Source organism: Megalops cyprinoides, chromosome 22 (assembly GCF_013368585.1).
Source record: "Megalops cyprinoides isolate fMegCyp1 chromosome 22, fMegCyp1.pri, whole genome shotgun sequence".
Lineage (NCBI taxonomy): Eukaryota > Metazoa > Chordata > Actinopteri > Elopiformes > Megalopidae > Megalops > Megalops cyprinoides.
Window position 1 is genome coordinate 21,213,155 of NC_050604.1, and position 25,216 is coordinate 21,238,370.

A 25,216-nucleotide genomic window follows, 5' to 3' on the forward strand; every position below is an offset into this window, starting at 1 on the left:
GAGAAGGCGCTCATCAAACAATGACAGAGACTAACCGGTAATGTGGATTTACCACAGTCAGTTCACTTCAATTTTACTTGTATGGCGCTTTGTATAAAGGATATCCATCACAAAGCAGCTTTAAAGAGATTCTGGACCTAAACCCCCAAGTGCAAGCCAAAGGCAGCAATGGCAAGGAGAAGCTAACCAGCTAAAAGGAAGAACTCTTGAGCAGACCCTGGCTCAAAGAGGGAACCCATCTGCCTCTGGCAGACACAGGACAGTCTAATTAGTCCACAGTCTTCCAATCAATCTCACATTCGACTTCACAATTACCACAGTACAAATTTAAAAGATGCGCTGGTGCACCACAAAGGCTAAACAGCATCAGCACAAACTGGTAATTACCTGGAAAGAGAACTTAGCAGGCGCTGGTATGGAGAATAGTGCATTTACATCATCAAAGGCATCTGGGGATCAAACTGGTGAAGACTGTCAGTCACTAAGCAGGCTGCTGGTACACAGGGAACAGCAGGGCAGCGGAGAGCGGTGGATTTATGGATTCCTGCCACACTCCAGCCCCTAAGACTGTTTACCACCTGCTGTAGAGCTGGCCGGTCCCTGCTGCAGTGTAAATGTCAGGGCAGCACAGTGAACCTGTCCTGGGGATGCGTGTGATTACACAACCCTGCCAGGTTAGCGGCTTTCGAGAGTGGGGGTGGGGTGGGGTGGGGGGGTGCCCTCACCGACAATCATCAAAACATTACATGAGGTGGTGGAGGTGGTGGTGGGGAAGGGGTCTGTCTTGAGTGTCCTTTCCCTAACTGGGAGACCACTGATCTGCCGTTTCACTTCACTGCTGTGAGAGGTGGTGGTGGGCCGTACCTTATTGGCGGTCTTCAGTGTTTCCACCAGCTCCCAGAAGCTGATGAGGGCCCTCTTGTCCACCCTCTCCATGTACGCCCGGAAGTGGCCCCGGAAGGCAGGGTTGGACATGATCTCCTCGAACTGAAGGATCTGAGGAAGCAACAGGGTGCAAAGCATTTCAAATAGGCCACCATTCAAAAGTTTTTATCTATTAAAGGTTGGGTTTACCACTATCCTCAAATGCAAATGTTCTCATGTACATAGACAAAATGGTGTAGATAGATAGACAACTATTGAGAGAAAACTGAGAGAAAAGTCTTACACTCTACCAGCAAAACCTTATGCTGGTCTTATACTGGCACCACATTTTAAGTCCACTGCTGTTGCGTCCAAACAAGGTCACTTCCCTCTGCAGATGAGTTGTACAATAACCACATTATACTGCATTTGAAACTGACTGTGGTCAGCATAGGGAAGTAGGTCCTTGTAACCACAGGGCTGCAGAATGATCTAAAATCCTGGGCTTAGACGTTGCCATCTTGCTTTTGAGATAGTCACATCAACTGAACTGCTTGCGTAATCACGCAGCGACGTGGATGGATCAGGAGTAAAATGAGGTCCCCTTACAGCAATCTAACATAAAAAATAAGCAGACAGTAATCAGCCTTTCTGCCGCTAAGGCTACCTGGCTGCACCTGTAGGGCTGGGAGCTTGCAGAAGCATGACAGAGACAAACAACACTCGCTCTGGAGTGGGGGCGATGACAAGGAGAGATGAGCGGAGTGGGAAAAAGCCGCCTCTGAAAATGTCACCGTCTCAGCCTTGAATCATCCGTCTGAGTGAAGCTCCATATCGATATCCGAGTTTTGGACAGACTCCGCACAGCATCATTCTTGCTGAAGCTAGACTAAGCCTTCTGCCTCATTTTTTCCTGGTGTTTCTTGACTCTTTCTTGACTTCTTTTTTTTTTGCGCTAAACTAAAAGTAGAAGTCTAATAATACACAGACTGCGGAACTGACAGTGGCGGTATGAGCCGGAGAAAAATGCAAGGTCTCAGCGCAGAAAATGAAACTAAAATGTGATTACTTTAATTTCCAGCTCATAATGCAATAAATGTGGGAGCCCGAAGGATATTTTATCAGGATATTTTATCTCCATTTGGCTTTCGGAGGAGTTTCTTTCAGTATTTTTCATTCCTGGGCTACGGCAAAAAATAGGTACAAGTGATTCATGCTGTCCTGCAGACTACGCTGTTAACCCATTTTGCTGTAGGATCTTGATGCTGGAAAGCATACTCTATTCTGCAGAGCCATATTTCACCTCATTTTTAAAATCACCTCAGTGCACGCTCCTGAGGTCACAGCTGTCTGCACTTTGGGTTATAATGATAACGGCAGCCGCTCCTGACTGACATTTTACTGCCCGTTAGCCTCACAAACTGGGTGCAACCATAGTGAACCCACCTGCAAATATTGCTGCAAATATTTATATATGTAAATACGGTATGACAATAAACGCAGCTCTTAGAGGCACTGAGTGAAAATACCACCCTCCAGAGAATTGATAAAAACACGGAGATTTTACTGCTACAGAGCAGATTTGGTTTTGTGTATGAACGCCCGTCCATGAGAATTAAGGCAAGCCAGAAATTGACACCAGAGCGCTGTGCCGGAGCACTGAAAGGGGGCCCTGACCTCATCAGTATGCCGGGCCGCTTCCTGCCCGTCTCACGCTGCAATCAGGCAGTTAATAAAGCGGCAGCCCGGGTGGCCGTGTGAGTGATGCGCCCCGGGGCCGAGAGGGGCAGGTGAGGCAGTAATGAACTGCGGCTCACTCCGCACAGCATGATGAAGGCCTCCCGCCGTCCCGGGCTCTGTATCATTGCCTGATTCTGGGAGTCTGTGTTTGAGACGTGTGCCCTCCTGCTCCTTGCCTGGATGGGACACCCCTAACCCAGGGACCTTTGTTCTGTATGTGTCCCAGAGAAACAAACTCATGGTTTGGTTCTTTGGCCCCTAATGCCTGCATCTGTTAGGGTCACCTTAACCGCTATGTCTGTTAGGCACACCCTAACATCTGTCTGTAAGGGACACCCTCACCCATCTGTCGAAGATCATGGTCCCTTTCATGATAGGGACATCCTCATCTCTCGTCTGTTAGGGACACCCTAATCTCTATCTCTAAGGGACATCCTAAGGATGTGATGATTGTTTGTGACACTTTAACTGCTGTCTGTCAGGCACATGCTAACCTCTGTCTGTTAGGGGCACCCTGACCCCAATGCCTCTGAGGGACACGCTAACCGCCCCGCTAACCGCTGCGTTTAGGACGGCTGTACCTTCTGGCTTTGCGGGCCGTCGCCCTCGTCCGCGCCCCCGTCCTCCTGCTGCTCGTAGTCCGGCCCCCCCAGCAGCCGGATCCTCTTCTCACACTGCTTCTTGGCCACCGTCAGCTGGTTGATGTAGCGCTTCATGTTCCGCGCTCGCAGCAGGTCTGCCTTCATGGCCGCCGTCTCCTTCCCTTTGCCATCTGTAAGGGGGGGTTTGGGGGAATGAGGTTGGAGTTCTGTTACAGCCTCAGATTGCATCCCTTGCCTAAAAGCAGCCACCCCCAGTATAAGGGTTGACCATGTGTCCAACATGGCAGAAGCGTGCATATGCAGGTTCCTAACATACGAGGGAATGGGACTGCAGCGTAGTGGTAGGGACCAGAGCTTGTGACCGAAAAGGTTGCTGGTTCGATTCCCCACTGGGGCACTGCTGCTGTACCCTTGGGCGATGTACTTAGCCCAGCTTTGCCTCAGTAAATATCCAGGTGTGTAAATGGATAACATACAGAAACTGTATCCTATGGAAGCCACAATGGACAAAAGCTACTAAATGACAACAATGTAATGTAATGGAATGGAATATGCATGTTTATAACTGGAACCCTCGTGAATTTGACAGAAAGATATCCAGCAGACCACTGATTCCTGCTCACTCAAAGTTTCATTTTCAAGTGTAAATACGCTCATTATCCTGACAAGGAGTTCTCAGGCCTGAATGAGAAACTGAAAATCTTGAAACTCATTCAAGATTAGGAAACTGCCAACAACGACTGATAGGTTTCACTATCGGCCCTGGGTGCGGGTACAAATTACCAGGGACACAAAGGTGAGAACGTCAATATCTCCGCTGCTCGATTTAATGCGACGTGTCAGCTGAACGGCCAGTTCTTCAGACTTATGGATTTGTTTGTGATCCCTTATCAGAAACTGTGCAAAGGGCAACACAGAAAAAACAGCAATCAGCTCAGGTGGACCTCTGGAGATTTCCTTTATTCACAAGACTCCAAGCGTACACACCGCCAAAACAAAGGCAGACCAAATCAGAGTAAATTAAATCATTCCTGCAAGTATTATGCTGCATAATACTTGCAGAGGCAGCAAAGGTGCTGTTTCCTTGGCAACACCAATAGCGTTCCCAGTCTCTGCATCAACTGCATCATAATGATAAATCTGGCCACAAGTGCTCTGGTTCAGTCAGAGGTCAGAGGTCGGAGGTCTCCCACTCTGTTGTTCCTTTGGGGAAGTGACTTTTTATGTCCTTCTCCCTGTGTTCTCGAAAATCACGGGGGAAGATTGGATGTGCGGAGACCGACCAAGGGAGCACAGCAGTGAAAACTGAGAATGAAAAATGAAGAGGTTGAATGGTTTGGTATTTGATAAAAAAAAAAAAATTAAATGAGTACCATTGGTTGGCCAAGCATTTCATGGGTAACCTTTCCTTTACAGCACTACAATGCAAGATTGGAGCCAAAATAATGTGCCTGAAACCACAGAGCGTTCTCTGGTTCTTAATGAAAGATGTTATCACATTTACTGCGCAGAGACAGCAAAAACAACCAGCCCATTCACCTCAGGGGACAGGCAAATGGGTGGGGTGGGGGGGGGGTGAGAGGACATATTCACTGTTGGCATTTCATTTAATTGAATATGTAATTCCTCGCTTTGAAAAAACTGTCATTGAACTACAATGACATTAAGATCCAGTAGGTCAATTTGGCAGTGTCCACCATATCTTATTGTGGGAACATCAAAACGCCAATTGCAACCTCGTTAAAGTGTCTAATTACTGAGATTTACCGAGCTAATCAGTTCTGCAGCGGCAGTGCAGAAGCTCTCAAGCCACAGATAGCATAGCGGTTTGACTCAATGGGCAATGAAAACCACAGAGAAAGGCCTAGACATCTCGTTATTAGCATAGCGTCGCAATTGGGCTAGATGGAAACTACTTTGCTCCTTTCCATTTCCAGACAACAGCGAGGGCAGTAAGGTTGGCGGTTCTGTTTTGCCGTGGTGGAGTCCTTAGGGGAGAGGAGCTGTGTGAGGGTACAGAGGTGCCCTGAGCTGCCATCCTACCTTTCTGCTTCTTCAGCTGAGGCAGGTTGCTGATGGTGGTTGCCTGGATGATCTCCACCACAATCTGGTACCTGTGGAGACAGAGGGGTGTGGATTCAGTGGGTGGACTGGAGCTTCTCTAGCAGTTATCAACCCCCTTCAGGCTTCCTGGAGCCCTTCTGAAGTCAAGACTGATCAAACATAGGCATGGCACTTCTTAAAGAACTGCTACAAGATGAAAGCCTTAAACATAAATGCAAACATTTAAGACCAACCGGAAGAGAACTGGCTGCATCAGTCTTTGTGCGCGCTTTAAGTAAAACTGCGCTGCTAGTTTGGGTTGCTCTTCGTTCACACCACAGGACTGGTTTCCTGTGCTGTTGAGGTGAATTACCATCCCAACAAACACTCATTTTTCCCCTGGAAAGCCGGCACTTACCTGCTGAGTGCGCACAGTGGTTAATCACAGTGCCGCGCACCCCTCTCAGTGCCACCTAACTCGCAACGCGATGCTCTGCCGGACGGACAGCTGTTACAATGGCAGCCAACGCGGAGGAAGGGGCCAGCGTTGCCCTGACAACACATTTTCACCCTGTGATTTTAATCAAGTGTTCTCAGCGTGTCTGCAGCACTTAAAAGACTTAAAAGTGCATTTCATCCAAAAAAACATAAAAGGACCTTAGTACACAACAGACCATTAATTTACGGCAAGCTTTTGTCCATTAGAAACTTTCTAAATCATAGCGTACTATGGGCAGAAGGAGCCCAATCCTAATCCCAATCCAGAACTATCTGATTATAATAGTTCCATTAAAGAAGTAATTGGCTGAATCAAGGTGGAGTTACTTAGTAATTCTTTACTAGTGTGGAGAATAAACTGAGAAAGCTAAGGGCACCACTGCAATAGGAAAATCATAATGTTCTTTTTTTTGTTAAGATCACACATAGAGTAAACTGTCCATTTTTAGTCTGTTGCTAATGGTAATCCATCAGAAGCTTGGCGTTGCCGTGGAGACGGAGGGAGGTGCCGTTATTGTCACGGAGTTTGGACAATAAGGACCAGACACGAGTAGGTGTCGCATACTCTCGACGCTCCTCTACGGGCACTGTGCCTCTTTTTTTTCGGATTTCAGTTCTGCAAGGGCCCAGGGGCTATTAAACCGCTCTGTGACGAATTGTGATTTCAGACGTCTCGACTCTAGGCTAATCCCTTTCATGTCAAGTTAAAAGCTCCGGCTGTAAAAACGGCTGCCTCTGAGCTTCACCTCTCCTGCCTTTGTAGTTACGTGCTAATCACGCTCGCTGTCGTCTATCCTTTATTTCCTTCCTTCTTTTTTTTCCTGTGACACCAGTCTTTGCTGCTGAAATGATTCTGCCGTGCCTACAAACCACATGCACCATCAATCACTGCCACAATCTTTCTCCCGCTCAACCCAGCCCATTTCAATACATTTCTTTGATGAGCTTCACTTTTTTCCATTTGCAGGCATCAAGTTACAATGCCAGAAGAGTGGGAACATAGGTTTCATGGTGAGAACTCAACATCCAGCCCAGCTAGGCCTGTCATTCTGCCTCTGTATCTGTGGCTGTGTGAAACCTCTGGTTCCACTAGGAGCCCTGCTAAGCTATTCATTTCATTAATAACTCTGAGCGGAAAAACAATACTAGTGTCAGCGTGAAATTTACCTTTGACTAATTCCCATCCATATCTTCTTGTTCTGATGACAGAACTCATCTGCTAATAGCTTCTGTGGTCTAATTTATTAATCCCTTTTCGAAGCCACATTCTTCCGAACTGATTCCTCTCTAACCGCCCCCGTGCTGGTCAGCCAGGCCGTGTTAGGCTTTAGCAATACACTAAAAGCAAACAGCAACAAGGACAATTTTCCCATGTGGCTTGCTGCCATGCATTTGGCAATTGGTATTAAAAATGGGGGGCCTTTACCTTGGTCTGTGTAAAAACCTGCTGTTGTGGAAACAGTCTCTTTACAAGAGAATCCATGAGTGCAAACCTCTCTTCCTCAGAAATGTTTGGCCATACAAACAAAGCGATTGTTTCAATCAGCCGTACAACAGCTACTTATTGAGCGCTTCGTAAATCCACCCAAACATTACACATTTTTAAGGAGGCTTAAAACCTTCCTTAATTAGAATTTCAAGAACAGCTCCAAATTCATTTCAAGAGCTGATAACATTTCCTCTATTAAATGACTGTATTGAAGTCGTGATGTATTGGCACCATTTCAGAAACCGTAACAGAACTTCATTTCACGCAACATGCACTCCGGGCCGTCGGAAGGTCCCCTTTCGGCCCGGGCAGTATACAGACACCAGGTGGCGCTGTGATCTTTGACTAACTTGGTGGGAAACAAGATCAACAGAGAGATTAAATACAGAATCCACTGGACAAACAGAACCCTACAGCAAAACAGGAATCTATTTCGCTGACTCCAAGAATACGTGCCATGATCACTTCATTCCTCAAAGTGGCTGCACCAACAACATGGTTTTTGTCATCAAACTCAAAATGCTGGCTGCTGAGGACTAACTGAAATTAAACCAACTGATTCCACAAACCGATCAAGTTCGGTGCGGCATCAAACAAAAAGTTTACCACGGATTTGTCCAGCAATTATTCCAGCTACGAGCACAGAAAAAAAAACCAAAATCAGCAGGTGTCCACAGCTCATATTTTCACATTTAATTTTTTTATGTTTGCACTCCCTCTGGTTTTTATCATGTCTCTGCAGCAGAGCATCTCACAGCATGAGCGGGGATACAGGCTACAAATGGGTATACAAATGGGTCTCCAGGCGAGCGTAAAAAACATATCCACGAAAATAACAAATAAAGAACGGCACCACCACCTGCAAATATTCATCAGCCTGTCTGGCTGTAATTATTGCTTTTAAAACAAATGAGGCTGATGATGACGCAGATTGAATGTCGTGATTGATTTTAAACAAAGAAGCATGATTTGAGGGCCCTCTCAACTTTTCATGCTGTTATTTGGATTTCAGGCTTGAAAAGTTCTGGAGCGGAAAAGTTCTGGAGCACCTCCACCATGGGGCTCAATCCCCGCCTCCTAACACCTGCTACCTCTAGGATTTGATGTTTATTTTACATGGAGTATTGTGATGTATACTAGATTATGTGTTCTACCAACTGATGCATTGTAGTATACTTAGATTCTACTGTCATCGTCAGGTTGCACAAGTTAACTTGCAGTAGGGCTTGAATGGCATTATGCTCACACTCACTGATCTGGGAGTGTTGTTGGCCTAGTCTGACACTGTTGCTCATTTAACTTGAATGGATACACTTCTGTTCTATTGTGCTGGAAGTCTCTCTGGATAAAAGCATCTGCTAAATGCATGTTATGTAATGTAATGTAACGCAATGGAACGTGTTGTAATGTAATGTAATGTAACGGAACGTAATGTAATGTAATGTAATGTAATGTGATGTGATGTGATGTGATGTGATGTAATGTAATGTAATGTAATGTAATGTAATGTAATGTAATGTAATGTAATGGGATGTGATGTAATGTAATGTAATGTAATGTAATGTGATGTAATGTAATGTAATGTAATGTAATGGAATGTGATGTAATGTAATGTAACGCAACGGAACGTGTTGTAACGTAATGTAATGTAATGTAATGGAATGTGATGTAATGTAATGTAATGTAATGTAATGTAATGTAATGTAATGGAATGGAATGTGATGTAATGTAATGTAACGTAATGCAATGTGATGGAATGTGATGTGATGTAATGTAATGTAATGTAATGTAATGTAACATAATGCAATGCGATGGAATGTGATGTAATGCGATGTAATGCGATGTAATGCGGAGTCCCGGTGCTCAGGTGGGCCCGCCCGCTCTCACCTCAGCTGTTTGAGGAAGTCGACGTCGGAGCTGCTGCTGATGAGCTTGATGAACTCCTCGTAGGACGGGGCGTAGGTGTAGGCCTTCTTGTGGTGCTCGCTGAGCTGCTCGCGGTGCTCCAGCTGGGACAGCAGCATGCGGTTGATATAGTCGGGGTCGCTCAGCACCTCCACCATCGGCTTCAGCACTGCGGGCACCACAGATCAGACATCAGCCAAAACCTTACCACCAAAATGTAGACACCGGACATCAACCAAAGCCCTGTCACCACACTGCAGAATTCGATACCTTTCTATTGCAAACAGCATCAATCAGTCTCTTATCACCTCACTGTACTCATACAGGTAAGGCAGAAATTGGCAAGCAATCCATCTAAAATCAAACCAAGCTGGATGAACGTGCAGTAAGATGACAACCCTGTGACAACACAGGCAGAATGGCAGACACCACTGTCTATACAGAATGTGCCTGTGTCTGATTTTATGGAAGCAGTTAATGCATTTCTTTTATGCATTCATAGCCACAAAAACCAGTAATGAAATGTACTTTGACTATAATTAACATTAACATTAAATTACAAAAATGGCTTTTTCAATCCCAGCAAATAGGGAGCAGGTGTCACCTGCCACACGCATCGCCGAGCGAAATCCGCACTTCTCCATATCCAGGGCCGCCCGCTCCGCTCATCAACAGGGCCGTTACTACGGTGATCATTTTACAGATAATCACTCCAAATTGGGAGTTGGAAATGTGATTACCGCCGATGGCCACCGAGGCAATTGAGTCCCGCCACACATAATCAATTCCCAGAAGGTCTTCTGCCAGTCAGACGGGCTGCATCCCCCGCCCCCGTTGAGGAGACGGGAGGGGCCGCGATTGGCCGCCGCACCACGAGGACAGGGGCGTATTGTTCCCCGTGTCATGGCCTCACTCCAAGGACGACCACTTCATCCCAAATTTCATCATAACATTATCCTTTTACATTACCAACACAACTGGAAGGCTTTGTTTTGACAAAAGGCCAAGGAAAACAAAAAGTGGTTTCAGATCTGATTCCCGAATAAAGGCAAGCTTATGCTCATCTCTGCGGCTCCCTGCACAACTACAGAGGGAACACAGAGACTCGCAGGCACAAAACCCCATAATGTGCTCAAACAACTGAAACCTCAAATAACACGAATGTAACATTCATTTCTTTCTCCCCCACCGTTACTGTGAAGGAGACAGATGGAAGAGTTACTGCAATATGTTATTAATATACCGGCTGCCACATGTTGCTATGCAACTACCGTGATGAAGATTTCATTAAAACTTATATAAGGATATTTTTTTCCCCCATTCTAACTTCCTGTGTCTGCAAGGTAAACAAATTAGCCCCCCCCGCCCCCCCCCCCCCCCCCTTCTCCCTGCCTGTTCAAGTGTGCGCCTGTCTAGAGCGGTTGAGACAAACCTTCTCCTGCGCATTCTTAAGCATAGATACAGAGATACTACACTGACTGCAGCCTTCAATCTTGATAGTTGCAGTCTCTCATCTTAAATGGCACCCTGAAGGAACACATGCGAAGGGAACAGCCAGGCAACACTAGAGGATCAAAGTAGCGCACTGCTAATTACATCTGATTACCTCATTTGAATATCACACCAATCTAATATGGCAGGCCCTTATTTGCACCCTCTTTCATTTGTCCCAATCTATTCATTCATCTAGTCATTTCATGTCTGTCATTGTGACTCATATCTTTACATCACAGTACTGCACAGTCGACAGCACCGATTCAACTAAACTGACATTGTCTTGAACTTTGAATGCATTTTTACTCTTTTCCCCTTGAACGCACAACATTAATCATTTATTTCAGTGACACATCATGATTTTGAGCAACTTGCATTCATTGACCAAACTACACTGCAGCCAGACTGAATAAAGGCCTGCGTATCAGTACATTGCCTTTTTTGGAAGTACTGTTCAGACAGCCCCACTAACCCCTCCTTTATGGAAAACAAACCACATGCCTTTCAGAGGGTGAATAATCAGTGTCTGTCAGACAGAGTGGGCGGGGTAGGCTGAGTGGGTGGGGCATACATAATGGGCGGGGCAGATAGAGTGGGAGGGGCATACAGAATGGGCGGGGCAGATGGAGTGGGAGGGGCAGATGAGGATGAGTGGGTGTGGCATGTACAGTGGGCGGGGCTCCCAGCTCACCTTTGGTGGCGAAGACCTCGGCCAGCACCACGCGCAGGCTGTAGGAGCGGGCGTCGCGCGCGGGCAGCAGGCACAGCAGCAGCAGGCGGGCGCAGCAGCGCAGGAAGCGCAGCTCCTCCTCCGGGCTGCGCAGACACGGGTGCAGGGGGAAGGGCTTGGGCGGCTCCTCGTGCCTGCAAGAGAGGGCCCCGCCGTGGGGCGCGTCGGTTAGGCGAGAGGCTGGTCTGAGGCCTACACAGGATCATAGAGGGAAGCACTGGACCATGGATGGAATTGTTTAACTGACTGAGGCCTAAATTAAGCGGGAAAAATGAACTGTCACACTGCCTAACAAAAGGTCATTTCTGCAGGGCTATACCCTAAGCAATAGTGTCCTCAGCACCATTTAAGGACTGTGTATGATTTTTCTCAACTTTACAAAAAACACACATTTCCAAACTCAGAGGAAGAGGGTTCAGACAGTATTGAGTCTGGAAAAACAATGAGAGGAAGACCTCCTGACACGCAGCAGGCTGTGACAGAATGATTTCTTATTTCCCGTCTGGGTCTATGCAGTGCAGTTTGTGGATACTAATCCAATTGCAGGTGTAAGACTGTAGCTCCAGTACGGCGAAAACTGTATCATATTACATACCAGCACCTACACAAAGCTAAAAACAGTATAGGGAAAGTTCTGTTCTTTAACCAATCCCTTTGTCTCTTTCTTGTCTCGTTATTTCTGGTCTTTGTATTATTCATGAATAAAACAAAGGAAGCAAAGACTGATGGGGGTGAAGTCACGGCAGAAAATACCCTCAAAACTTCAAACTATTCTGCAATATGAATAAGATTCATTAATATTTCAGACTTTAAAAAAAAAAAACTCTATTGTTCACAGAACTTGCCACGTGTGCATAAACAGATGGAAGATGGAGGAATATTAGCAAGCCTGAGACAAGAGTAACTAGGGAAAACTACACAGTGAGCGTAACACAGAGCTTCCACGCAATACCGTCAACACAACACAATAAAACCAACAGCGACAAATTACAAATGATCACATCATATTTTACAACACCAAAATAATCAGCACATTAAAACCCAACAACCCGACAACCGCAACAAATTACAAGCTCTCTACTACAAGAAAAACACTACCCAACAACACAGCACAACACCAAAAGCGCAACACACATCCCAGTACAAACAACTACAGCCACCACGGCAAAATCGTCTCCACGGAGACCAGGTCACACATTTGTGAGATGAGAGAAAATTGCTTCTGTACTGTGATGTGATGAAAATCAGAGAGACCTATTCATCTCTCTATGGTACTGGCTGAGGTAAAACTAGGTTTGATGGGGGGGTATGAATACACTCAGGTTAACTCAGGTAAATGTGTTATCTTCAGCTGTGCCAAGGCTAACGTCCTTATCTTTGCATAGTACAGAGATGTAACACTTACTCTTTATCACAGACAAATGACTCCATTGTTTTGGCTCAAAATTGGCTCCACTAAGCTAGGCTCAAATGACCGCAGAGAGTTTGATCATCAAATCAGTGCCTATTTCTGCCCACGATTCCAGGCAATGTGATACTCAGAGGCAGACATGGTTCGTCTTTGAAATCCTAACCGTTTCATTCGACGGCCTTTAACAGCAGAGGCACAGCAGGGAGTGGCTCAGTGACATTATGCAGCAAAGATCTGATGATGAGAGAGTGGTTTGTGTGAGTGTGTGTGTGTGTGTGTGTGTGTGTGTGTGTGTGTGTGTGAGTAAGGACATATTGCTTATACCTTTTTCGCTCTCTTTCAGGCACAATCAGTCAATCAATCAACCTTTATTTGGTACAGCTCTTCACAATCAACAACTTTTTGGCAAAGACGAAGATGATCTTGCTGGCTACAAAACGCGCTGCAGAGGACTGCTACGAACAGGGTGGTTTTAGAGATGAACACCTTTAAAGGTTTACAGAGCTATTCAATTACTCCGCAAACCACAGTCTAGTGCCATGCCTCCGTTGACACACTAAATTCTCGCATCGTTTTCTTTCAGTCAGAGAGCCATACGAAGTAAAATTACTTACAATGGCAATTAAATAGGATGGAATCTTAATTTGTGCGACCGTAACGTAAGCTTATAGACTGTATTTAACTGCTGCATGTCTCTAAATGGATGGACACACAGAACTTTATTACCTCAAGGGTAATCTGACATCCATAAAATTTAGCCGTCAAATACCCTTGAATACTGCAGTCCCTGGCCTCCGTCCACTCTCTGTTTGACCTTTATTCACGCTGATCAATATCTGCAATCACCATCAGGTACTTTACAGACAGAACAACAGTCTGGGACATTCTGGGAAAAAAAAGATGAGAGGGAATAGAGTCTTCTCTCCTTTGTCATTGTCAGTTTTAAAAAACACGCCCACCCACATCCCCAATCCCACACACCCCTTCTGGCCTGTATTTGGGCCCCGCCCCACCCCTCCCCTTCACGCCCCGCCACGCCCCACAAGCTCCTCACCTGGTGTTGGCGGCTTTCAGGTCGCAGAAGTGTCCGTGCAGGGTCTTGACGATGTCATTGCAGACCACAGTGACCACATCCACGTTGGCCAGCCGACTCCGCAGCTGCCTGGCCACTTCCCAGAAGTCCTCAGACAGCAGCTGGTACAGCTGCCCCTCGTCCCGGCTCAGAGCCACGTACCAGGACAGGATGTAGTCCCTGTAGCTGTAGTCGAACACTGCGGAAGATGATAATGGATGTCAGTCCCTTCAGCTGTACAAAAACATTGAGAAAGATGATAATGGATGCCATCCCTTTAGCTGTTCTCAAACGCTGAGAAAGACCATTACAGATATAGTCTGTGTATCTGAACTCAAACATCAAGGAATATAATAATGGATACAGTCTCTGTAGCCGTACTCAAACGCTGAGAAAGGTGATAATGGATGCAGTCCCTGTGGCTGTATAAAATGACAGAAAGAGGACAGAGCGTTGTCTCTGCAGCTGTAAAGACTGACTGAGACTGTAGTCCCTATAGGAATAGGAGGAAGGGCTCCTATGACCTTGAAGTGCTACAGACCTGTCCTAGAGAGAGAACACTCAACACTGTAAAATCTGGCCTTGACATGGGGGGAATATCGTGATCTTTTTTGTACTGTTTAAGGGGTAGGACACAGACCCTGATAAGTTCCTCACAAACAGGTGTGGCTTAATCATAACCAGGATGTGTTAAATAGCAACTGTATCCCCTAGACAGTATGACTCTCTGGCGCTTAACATATAATGAAGTCACCACAGTCCTGGTGTTGAAGACGCAAAGGACTGAGGAGGTTAATAAACCCAGACTTTAGGTTAATGCACTTCAAGTGCTTCAACAGTAACATGCTGTTATAAAGAAGTAGCAGACAGCTCCCCAAGAGCTGACCCTGAGTCAGTTTTACCTTTTTGCCATATAACAGTTGAGGACAGGATAAGGGCTAGGTAACCTGACCCTGGATCAGTTGTCGCAAGCAGGATGTACCCTGAGCAACCCACAACATGACAACTGGGACAGCTGGCCTTCCATTACCCACAATCCACCCTGCCTCCTCTTCTTCGCAAACCGCCCTCACAGCACTATATTAAGGCGGCGGGCGGTTTCGGTTCTGCATTATGCCGTCTCATGTCTCTCCTGCACGCCCGCTGGCTTCCTCCCAAATCCTGAGGTGATTTGCATGCACACCCCCTACAGCGCGAGTCAGACAGATGCTGCTGACACGGCTGTTTTTCTGTATTCAGAGTAAAGAGCGAGCCCGAATGCTGAGAGCTTCACTTTGCACAATTTGGTTAAATCCAGTATACGCTGCTTTTTTTTTTTTCCTCCCCCAAACTCTCGCCCTCAGTTTTTGGTGTGACACTGCTTCACCGCACGCCGCTACATCCGTTGTGCAAACACGGCTCCCCGAAGCAAAGGTTGCGTTGCCGAGGGGGGTTGCCAGGTGACAGATGGCTAGCAACGTGGCCAAAGGCTTACAGGCGCGCGGTGCAGCAATCCGCTGACTGCGGTCGCCTCCTCTTCGCTTCAGCCTGGCTCGTTGGGGCACTGGAAAAACACCCTACAAAAACCCTACGTAAATACACACGAAAATTACTCTGCCCCTAAAAAGGAACTGACAGAATATCGTCTACATACTAAATGATAACGTGTGAGAGAAAAAAAAAGGTACACGCCATATAGTGTGGCGGCAGTGTAGCATAGTGGTTAAGGAGCAGGACTCGTAACCGAAAGGTTGCCGGTTCAATCCCCGCTGGGACACTGCTGCTGTACCCTTGGGTACAGGGCAAGGTACTTAACCCACAGTTGCCTCAGTAAATATCCAGCTGTATAAATGGATAACATTGTAAAGAACTGTAACCTATGTAAGTCGCTTGGGATAAAAGCGTCTGCCAAATGAATAAATGTAAACGTAAATGTAGTGTGCCTACAGTTGGGAATGAGAAAAACACACGGAGCCAGCAGGGGGAGGTGGGAGTGGGGGCTTATTATGGGATGTAACGGAATGCAACTTCTTTCTAAAACCCAGCGACACCTGTTGGCAAACCAAAGACAACACCCGTTCTGAGATCCGACACAGACCCCGAGATCCATTTTTTATTCTCATTAAGTCGCCTAACTGATGCATGCTGGGAGAGCCATCATGTCAGCCCCGCGCCTCAGGAGAGGCGGAGAGGCAGCGCCGGTGACAGACACAAGGGGAAACAGAAGGCAGGAAATTGAAGTCAGTATGGGACTCGAAATTAATTCCTCCGCTTCAGAACTGCTGGGAGCTCGGGCGCTCTTTGCCTCCCGTCCGAACTTCAGCGCAATGCAGCTTAACCCCCGCACGAGGGGAACCACAACACGCCCGCTGAACGGATCAGCCCTTCATAATGCTGCGATCCACGTTTCCCCGCAGAACGCATCTTTCACTTTGACACGCCACGGAGGATTCTGCAAGAGGAATGGGCAGCTCTGCCTCTCATGACAGTAAATATTATATGAGAGAACTGAATCATCTCTGCATTATTGAAGAGCCAAATACACAGTCCGCAGCAACAAAAAAAGTAAAGAGTCCTCCAGTTGTCTTCCCTGAGTGAAGGAACTGCAGGATTCAGCAGACCTGCGTTTGACCTGCAGCCAAGAAGCCGACAGCCCTACATTACATTACATTACTGTCACTTAGCAGATGCTCTTACCCAGTGCAACTTACAGAGGTCACAGTTTTTACATGTTATCCATTTATACAGCTGGATATTTACCGAGGCAGTTCAGGGTTAAGTACCTTGCCCAAGGGTACAGCGGCGGTGCCCCAGTGGGGAACCGAACCAGCAACCTTCTGGTTACGAGCCCAGCTCCTTAGCCCTTACTCCTTACCCCAACCCCCCCATATCACTCAAAATGACTGGGAAAACCGGCTATGAGTCACTCCGGCTAAGCATGTCCACTACATCAAATAATACCAATACCACAGAGCAAATAAAAGCACTCAAAGACATAATAAAGGAACAAAACCAAACGTCTGTCCTGCAGTCAGGCTGCTGTTTTGTTCTGTGTCTTTACTGTGGGCGCTTTTAATAGCTCTGCAAAGCTCTGTGCCAGCGCTGCAGTCTATAATCGTTCACCTCTGAAACATCAGAGTCCTCTCCCTGCCACTCCCCACATTTTTCGGCTATTACATCACCTATTCTTTTTCACCACACATTCCTCTGATGGCAAAAAATAACAACGATGTTATTTATGATGACAAAAACATCATAACTCATAATCATATTCATAATTAAAGTGTGTTGCTCTGCTGAACTAATTTCAATCTTCTGTCAGAAAGTGAAAAAAAAATTCTGAAAATGAGCCCCAGCCCAAGGGTACAGCAGCAGTGCTCCAGCAGGGAATCAAACCCGCAACCTTTCGGTCACAGGCCCTGCTTCTTACCACTGTACTACACAGCTGCACTCCAGCCTCAAAAACGTCTGTGGGGTTTGTATTTGCACTCTTGCCACTCCTGAACGCAAAAAGATGCAGTTATTTCCACATTGCTTTGGAAGCACATTAGTTCCACATGACTCCTAAGCAAGTTTACGGAGTGAGAGCTGGAGGTTTCAGCAGGGGCCCCCGAGTGAGTTCCAGGGGGACAGGGAGGACCGCTCACCCCCCCATTCCAGGGCATTCCTCTGCTCTCCGCTTCCTTTAACCAGTAAGGTCTTTACTTCCACATGGCCATGTGGCTCACCCCCATCACATGACTCAAAACACTTCAGATTATACTACAGCCCCCAGGAATGACTATTTGAATAAACAGTCCCTATACAGTTTTTTTTGCTTCCCCCACAGCACCGTTTGAAACGCCTGTTCTTAGTGTGTGAAAAATGACTCACCGCACAGGGAACTGTGTTTACTCTCACTTTCAGACAACACACAGCGTCAATGTCTGTTATGTTACACAGGATTCTCGGACCCTCCTGAGTATCATGAAAACCAAGGTAGATTTATTCTTTTTTTTAACGAACAATCATTTGAATGCTGTTACAAGCAACTGAACTGATTAGGGATCTCAGGGCAAACCGAACGGCAGCCTGAAGATAAGACAGGTTTGGTCTGTCTGACAGGGAAAGTTGTTTTACCGCAAATTCAACGTTTTACCACAGGCTGGCATAGCTACAGCATTACATCAGAATTTCCACATTAGTTTTGTAATTACTGTAATACATAAAAGGCAGGCAGAACAGACATGAAAGTTGACTTTTAGTACATGTTGGTACTTAAAGAAGACCATTTGTGTGTTTACTTCAGTCTCATTCAGATCCATGTGAACATGGTCTTTACACATTTACATTATCTTTATTTACACCTTGGCTCACACCAGCTCCAGTCTCTGCCACAACACTTCCTGGTGTGACATCTGATGTTGTTTTTCTTTTTTTGTGGAAAAGATATATCGGCATGTTTCCGTTCAGCTGAATTGTCTTCACGTTATGTTGTACTGCCTTACCGTGAGAAACGCTATGAAAGCGACATTTGCCCTCGGCCTGACTGTGCTGTTACGCCAATGCTGTGACCACATCCTGCCAAAGTGAGCCCGATATTCCGAGGGCAGGCCTGACAGTAGTAACAAATATTTTCTGTGGTTAGATCACAAGAGAAGCCTAGTCTGACCTTGCCTTTCCCCGAATGTTAAGCCCTGCACTGGGCCAGGAGAGCCGTCCCCTAGAATAACCCATGTGACTGTCAGAATGAGCACAAAGGCAATGGCAGTGACCTACGGGCGCGCTGTCTGCACAACACGCTTCCCCAAATCATGAGTTTGGCTGCTGCGGAAGGTCTTGAAAAACGCTACGCAAGCAACAAAAAAGTGACACTCACCCAAGCTTGCTGCTCAAAGGAGGCCTAAACGACATGCTGCAACGTGGACCAGACTGAATTAAGGCCCAAGTTCCGGCACTGTAGAGATGAGACCCCCGAACGCAGCATCGGTGTTATAGGCCGTTCCTTTTTATAGGCTGATATTTTTTCTGAGCTGCCTGTTAGCACTGACTATCAGAGATCTGAACCCATCTCTCCGGCTCGCAGGTCCAGATGCCGATCCGAGAAATGTCTGCTGTACTGATGCCCGCTCTGCCAGGTATCCAGCGCTTAGCCTCAATCTACTCAAATAAATAAACAGAAACCAACAGCTGCACAAAAGGGCTAAGCTGCTAATTGGTAAAATCGTACGTATGACACAGACTGCCGCTTAGCCAAAAGGTAACAATGCAGCATTAGCAGGCTCATGACTGCCAGTTTCTGAACTGCAGCTTTATGCATATGAGTGATTAGTACTGTGTAACGGAGTAGCAGCGGAGGCCAATACCGGGCCCACATGGAGAAAAATGGTTAATTTCATTGTTTGGCACATTCTGCCTGCAAGACGATAATGCTGTATTAGAGCTGCAGGTTTAACTCTGAACTGTGTGAACACCTTTCAAGAGCGCCTTACAAGAGTGGTTTTCCTTCTACTGTTGTTTTTCCAGTTGGCTGCAGTAACATCACACAATTGGCATTCGAGCGTAGTTCCACGCTAATAAGTTTAAAATGAGTTTAATCTATCCGCCCGAGGAAAACAAGGGTTTAATTTTACATGATTAATTGGCCACATCAACGTACAGCGTTAAGCTGCACACTGGCCGTTGCTCAGTTCTTTGTCTAAACATTTCTGGATGTTTTATGATATTTCTCATTTACACATTATCACAATAAACAAAAGTATTCACTTGATGAACTATCTATATACATATAAACTTCAACATCATAAGAACCCTGCCCCAAGGCACTTGGCTGCAAAATCTGAAGGTACCCTCACAATATTCCCTGTAAACTGGTGTGAAAAAAGCAACAATGCTCAGCTAGTTTCTCTCAATAATCTGAGCCGCTTGAATCCATCAAATCAGTGGAGTTGAAATCATAGCCACAATGTCAGGGAGAGCCTTCCACTCAGTGTATAAGTTTCTGCATCGGCAGGAAATATATGACACTGCATCTCAGCATCAGTGTGGAGTGTATAAGTGCATTTGTATAGCATATCCTCAGAAGAGGACCAGGTAAAAAGATTAGGGTTACAGGGCCATAAAGTTTCGTCTGTGACCTCAATTTTCAACACTGAATGTGAGCATCAAAAATAAGCACCAACAACCCACACCCACTGCTGTTATTTTCCACAGCACAGTTTTACCATGCAAACCGATGGCTTCATCCCAGTTAAGCCCTCAGCCCAAGCCTTTTCTAAGCTACATAAAGCACAGGAATGCCATAAACAATGTATAAACATGAAGAGTGAATAATACAACTGAAGCGCCTTTGTGTGGAGGGTCTGAGCGATCCGAACGCAGCCCCTGAATGAGGTGCTGGTGTCCTGAGGTCTGGTTTCGGAGTCACTCACCTTCCTTCAGGGCTTTGTCCACGTTGTGCGATATCACCACTCTCCTCAACTGCATTGACTCCGGCGGCGGCGTGGAGAAGCGGCCCTAAGAACCAGAGGGCTGTGCGTTATAAAAACATATCCATACGGGTTTGATCATAAAGCCACCCAATGCCGCCAGCACGAGGCGTTAAAGAATACATCACCATTCATTCAAAATCTTTTCACGTCACTTGGGAATCACTGGCAGAATTGACAATGATGTTGAGAGATGTGTAACCGAGTTACAGAAAAAAAACACTTTTCAGAGTTAAATGAAAATGTGTAGTGCTGAACTAACACTATTGTTTTTCCTGTGTAAATGCAATATACTTTGTGTTTCTGAGTAACAAATTTAAGCATGACAAATTCTTTAAGCATGACATTTCCTTCATTTCATGCGCATTTTAGTTACTGCCTGTGACTGGCATGTATGTGAGGGAGTATAAACGGAGGCCTGTCTCTTTCTTAAACGCAACGATCAAAACTGACAGTTGTTCTCCTAGCAAAATTTTATGAAAGTTAAGGATGGCATGATATAGCTGATCGGCACTTCAAGGGAGCGCTGTACTGAAGTTTGTTAAAATGACTGAATAAATTCTGCCTCCTGAATTTAAGATCAACAGCTGGTCTTCCAGCGTCACAGCGGCCCCGATGCGTCTGTTGCAGCTCAGGTGCGACACACTTCAGACACAGCCCTTCATCTCAGTAAGAGATGTAAAAGCAGGTCTGTCTTCCACCTGCCACCTGAAAAAAAAGGCTACAACCCCACAAAAGCTACTGCTCGGCTCAGGGACCGGAGGGCTGTTTTCCATTCCCCTTTCAACCTGTTGCTCAGGGAAGATAAACTGGCTGATTAAAATCAATGATTCAGAGGTGCTTAAGTTCCTGAGTGGAGCAACAGCCTGCAGAAGCTGCTCTCCGGGTCTTGGGTTGAGTCAAACTCCAGACGCTGCAGCCCAGGAGATCCTGGGATGAATAGCACTATGCTGTGAAAGCTCCAGGACCAGGGCCAAATAGCACTATAGACCATTTAAGATGCTGTGAAAGCCCCTGGATCAGGTTGAGCAGCTCTGTAGACCAGTAAAGCTGCTATGAAAACTACAGAACCAGGGATGAGTAGCACTGTAGACCATTAAAGATTCTGTGAAAGCTCCACAACCAGGGGTGAGTAGCACTATCGACCATTAAAGATGCTATGAAAACTCCAGAACCAGGGGTGAGTAGCACTATAGACCATTAAAGATCCTGTGATTGCTCCAGGAACAGGCTGAGTAGTACTGTAGACCTCTTCAGAAATTTCCAAAACCTCCAGGACCATGGCTGAGCAGCTATGACCCAGCGGTCAGGCTTCCGAGAACTCCACTCCAGGCGTGTATAAAAATCACCACCCGATATTCCAGGCCAATCACCCAGGCTGATGACATCATCACCCCCCTGCCACATACACACTCATTCTACTTCAGCATTTCCTCTTCTCTCAGCTTGCTGCAGTGTTACATTAATCACTGAGGCAAAGCCCTACTGATGAAAGCCAATGCAATTTCATCACTCTGTGTAACACGGCCTTAATGGGAAACGAGACCCGAGCAGCACCGCAGCGCAAACTAGCGCTACGAGGGGCGCGTCAAATCCAGCTCATTCTCGCATTTGCCCTCAGGCCCATGTGTAACATTGCAGCCGGCTGAGACGTCGGGACACGGCAGCGGCTGGCCCCATCCATCACGGCCATCGTTCACCAGAGTAACGCAATAACCAGGCTTCGATGAGCTCCTGAGATCTGAGGCTCAGAGCAGACGAACGGACACTGCAAAGAGCTGTGCTGAACCCTGTGTGCCGTGAAACGGAAATGCGTCGGTCACTCGGACGCGGCTGCACCCTTATCCGCAGCTCTGAAAAGGTTAGCGACCTTAAAAAGGTGTCAGTCTTTTCTGACACAATGACACAATGTCACCATCTGCCACTGAGCACAAGGGTAAAGGCAACACAGGCTGCCAAATAATATCCCACATGAATTCAATCATTATTTTAATCTAAGTGACACATGGTGTGTAAATTATATTTTATCCAAGAATATGCTAAAATTCTTTAAAGCAAGTTGCATTGCGCTATTCAAATTACACACCAGACAGAAATTACACACCAGACAGATTATTACAGATAACTGCCATGTCAGTCTGTGATGTCATACAGGCAATGCAATGCCAGCTATGGGTACTTATTTGTTTTACCCCAAAATATAATCCAGGGTTGGTTTACCCCCAAAACCCTATCTCTAACCCATTCCATGCATAAACTGGGTAAGGATCTAGGACCAGGGCATGGAAGCAAACTGTCACATCTCCAAAACTCACAAAGGCAAACAGGACCACTGTGGACACTGGCCTGGTACACAGTACTCCCAACCTTTCAGTATTTTTTGAGACTAAACTTTGAAACCAGTTTTCACTGCATAGGAAAGTCCCCACTGGCATGGCAAGACCTCAGGAAAATTGTTGCCAGGACATTTTATGTCTGCATTACACTGGCATTGTGTCGTGTATTTGCCAGGCACAAGCCTTGCGAAATTTTGCTGGAGAGCAGCTTTTTTGCGTTTTTCATTTTTAAATATATCCTGGGCTCTTGATGCAAACAGCTACAGCAGCATACATTTGGTGACCACCAGACATTGACATAGCTCCTTGCACTGTGAGAAATTTAGGATTCATTTTTCATTGGATTGCGTGAAAATGAAACGATACTTAAGTGACTAGCAGACCCTTGAAAGACATGAAATGTAGACACGTTTATTTTTCCCAATACAGCGACAGCGACAATAACAAGGGATTTTTGGGAAGAATTAAGCAACTGGAGAGATGACTTTCTTAACCGTTTGTTTCATGCTGAGCGCTCAACCCAGCCGAAGATTCAGCCCATGTTTGGGCAGTAATTGATTTTCGCTGCACTAGTTGTGGTATCGGGGTGCATCGGCGGTGTAATCACTTTTTATTAGTCCGGTCTGAAAACGCAAATAATCCATTCTTCAATGAGCTCGTCAGCCCCATCGTGTCTGAGACAGGGAAACTGTGCACTGTCGCTTGCGAAGTCAAACCTCATGATTAACGCAGAGCAGGGTTTACGTTAGGACAAAACCAAAAACAACATAGTGGCATTAGGAAATATTCAAGTTAAAAGGTTTCGGTAAAAGGTCCCATACACGCGCACTTTAACAGAGAGAATGTTTTTTTTTTTTAATAACACTGTCCAATAAAATGTACTGTCTTAACAGAGAGAATGTTTTTTTTTTTTAATAACACTGTCCAATAAAATGTACTGTCACCATGCAATACTCGAAATCACTACGCTGCAATGCCAGGAAACGTTTTATTGCTCATGATACAAGCAGGCGCGTTTGGCACTGGTGTATTAATCATAAGACAAATACACAATCACAAGTACAAGTTGGACTTTACACTACTAATAATGTAAAATGTGATTTTTCTGAATGGTCGTATGAAAGAATATCATACAATTCAATAGCTAATCATACTTAACTTCTGCATCATCAGCACACAAAAAAGACACAGGTCAATAGTAAATACAACAACATTGCAACACTTACCATAATTTTACTAAATAAATCCAATAAATGCGTTGACCTAACGCTGAAAGTGTCGAACTTGTTCGTTCTGGGGGGACTCTGCTTCGCGAGCAGAACGAAAAATCCCAGCAAGAAACAGATCAGGACGAACGACACGTAAATGAAAAGCTTCAGGAAAAACGATGTCACGGTGAATCCCCCATCGCCGAACTGGAAAAGTATCGCCGTGCCGACTCCGAGTGCGACGGCCGGCAGAAAGAATCTGGAAGAGGGATGACCGGCCGCGGCGCTCGACGTGGAGGCATCGTCGGCGCTGCCGCTCCTGGTGCCACCAAGATGCATTCTGCTAAAAAGGACATGTCCCAAAAAACCGACGAGTGGACGGACTCTACGCCTTTTGCATTAGACCGACCTTTCATTCATTACGGTTGTTTTGCAGCTAGCTAACGGTGCGCGCTGTGGGATAAGATCAGGCTGAGTCCAACAAGAAAAAAACAATTCTCTTGCTGTGCGCGTGTGCTCTTGGAGCAACATTATATCTACTTAAACAAACATTAAGTCATATCCTGTTCACATAGCCCCAACAAAGTCGTTTAACTGGTGTACTTAAAAATTTAGAATCGATGACCTGCCCGAAGGCAGGCGAGGAATAACGTTTTAGCGACACGCAGGTGAGTTGATCGCTGTCTAGATTAGCTGGCTAGTTAGCAATATCCAAAAACGCAGCTAGCTGCCAGCTACCTTGCTAGCTAAATCAGTGAAGCGGACAAACAAGACATCTACCTAGCTACTAGTTAGCTAGTTGCGGTAACTTGTTAGGTTTAAAAAAAACATGAAAATTTAAATAAAATTGCACAGCATTTAACGCGTAACTGAATTTTCTTCAGTTTCCAGCAAACAAGGCGTTTGACACCTGTGTGTCAAAGGCAACCAGTTCAATCCCGGAGTTTCCTGTTTCTCTCCTTGGCGGAACGTATCACTGATCCGGGAGGAAACAAACCTCGATGCACGCGAAAGCGCGGGCCAATCAGCGCACAGAGCTCGCCAGCGTAACCGTGACGCACTCCGCAAGTGTACATTATGGTCGTGTTATAGGGCGTGAAGATGGACAGATCTCTGCGCACAGTTATTGATCTTAATAGCATATGGATTGGTCGATGTTGACACTATGACTATAAACAGCCGATCCTTTGCTAATTAAGATCGGTTAATTTGAGCATCTAAGGGTGTTTTTTTTCTGGATTAGACAATCTCCAAATCTTTCTGCAGAGATTCAAAAACTAAAACTTCATGAAATTTTGTATAAATGTGCATAATAACGTGTCTCTTTCATGTACGTGCGGGGTAATGTGGAACAATGATGTCGTGATTGATCTTGATG

The 25,216-nt window shown here is 45.9% G+C and overlaps 1 protein-coding gene across 1 annotated transcript in view; it reads right to left on the reverse strand.

Moving 5' to 3' along the window:
* LOC118769838 (sorting nexin-25-like) overlaps positions 1-24,791 on the reverse strand; it is a 35,733-nt gene extending 10,942 nt beyond the window's left edge. Inside the window, exons 1-8 of the mRNA XM_036517182.1 lie at positions 23,857-24,791; positions 20,238-20,322; positions 13,831-14,047; positions 11,327-11,499; positions 9,124-9,310; positions 5,250-5,320; positions 3,186-3,376; positions 865-996 (exon numbers count right to left, since the gene is read on the reverse strand). Of these exons, the coding sequence (XP_036373075.1) occupies positions 865-996; positions 3,186-3,376; positions 5,250-5,320; positions 9,124-9,310; positions 11,327-11,499; positions 13,831-14,047; positions 20,238-20,322; positions 23,857-24,177 (1,377 nt within the window). The 5' untranslated portion in view covers positions 24,178-24,791. The remainder of the gene's footprint in view (positions 1-864; positions 997-3,185; positions 3,377-5,249; positions 5,321-9,123; positions 9,311-11,326; positions 11,500-13,830; positions 14,048-20,237; positions 20,323-23,856) is intronic.
* Positions 24,792-25,216: the final 425 nt, after the last annotated feature.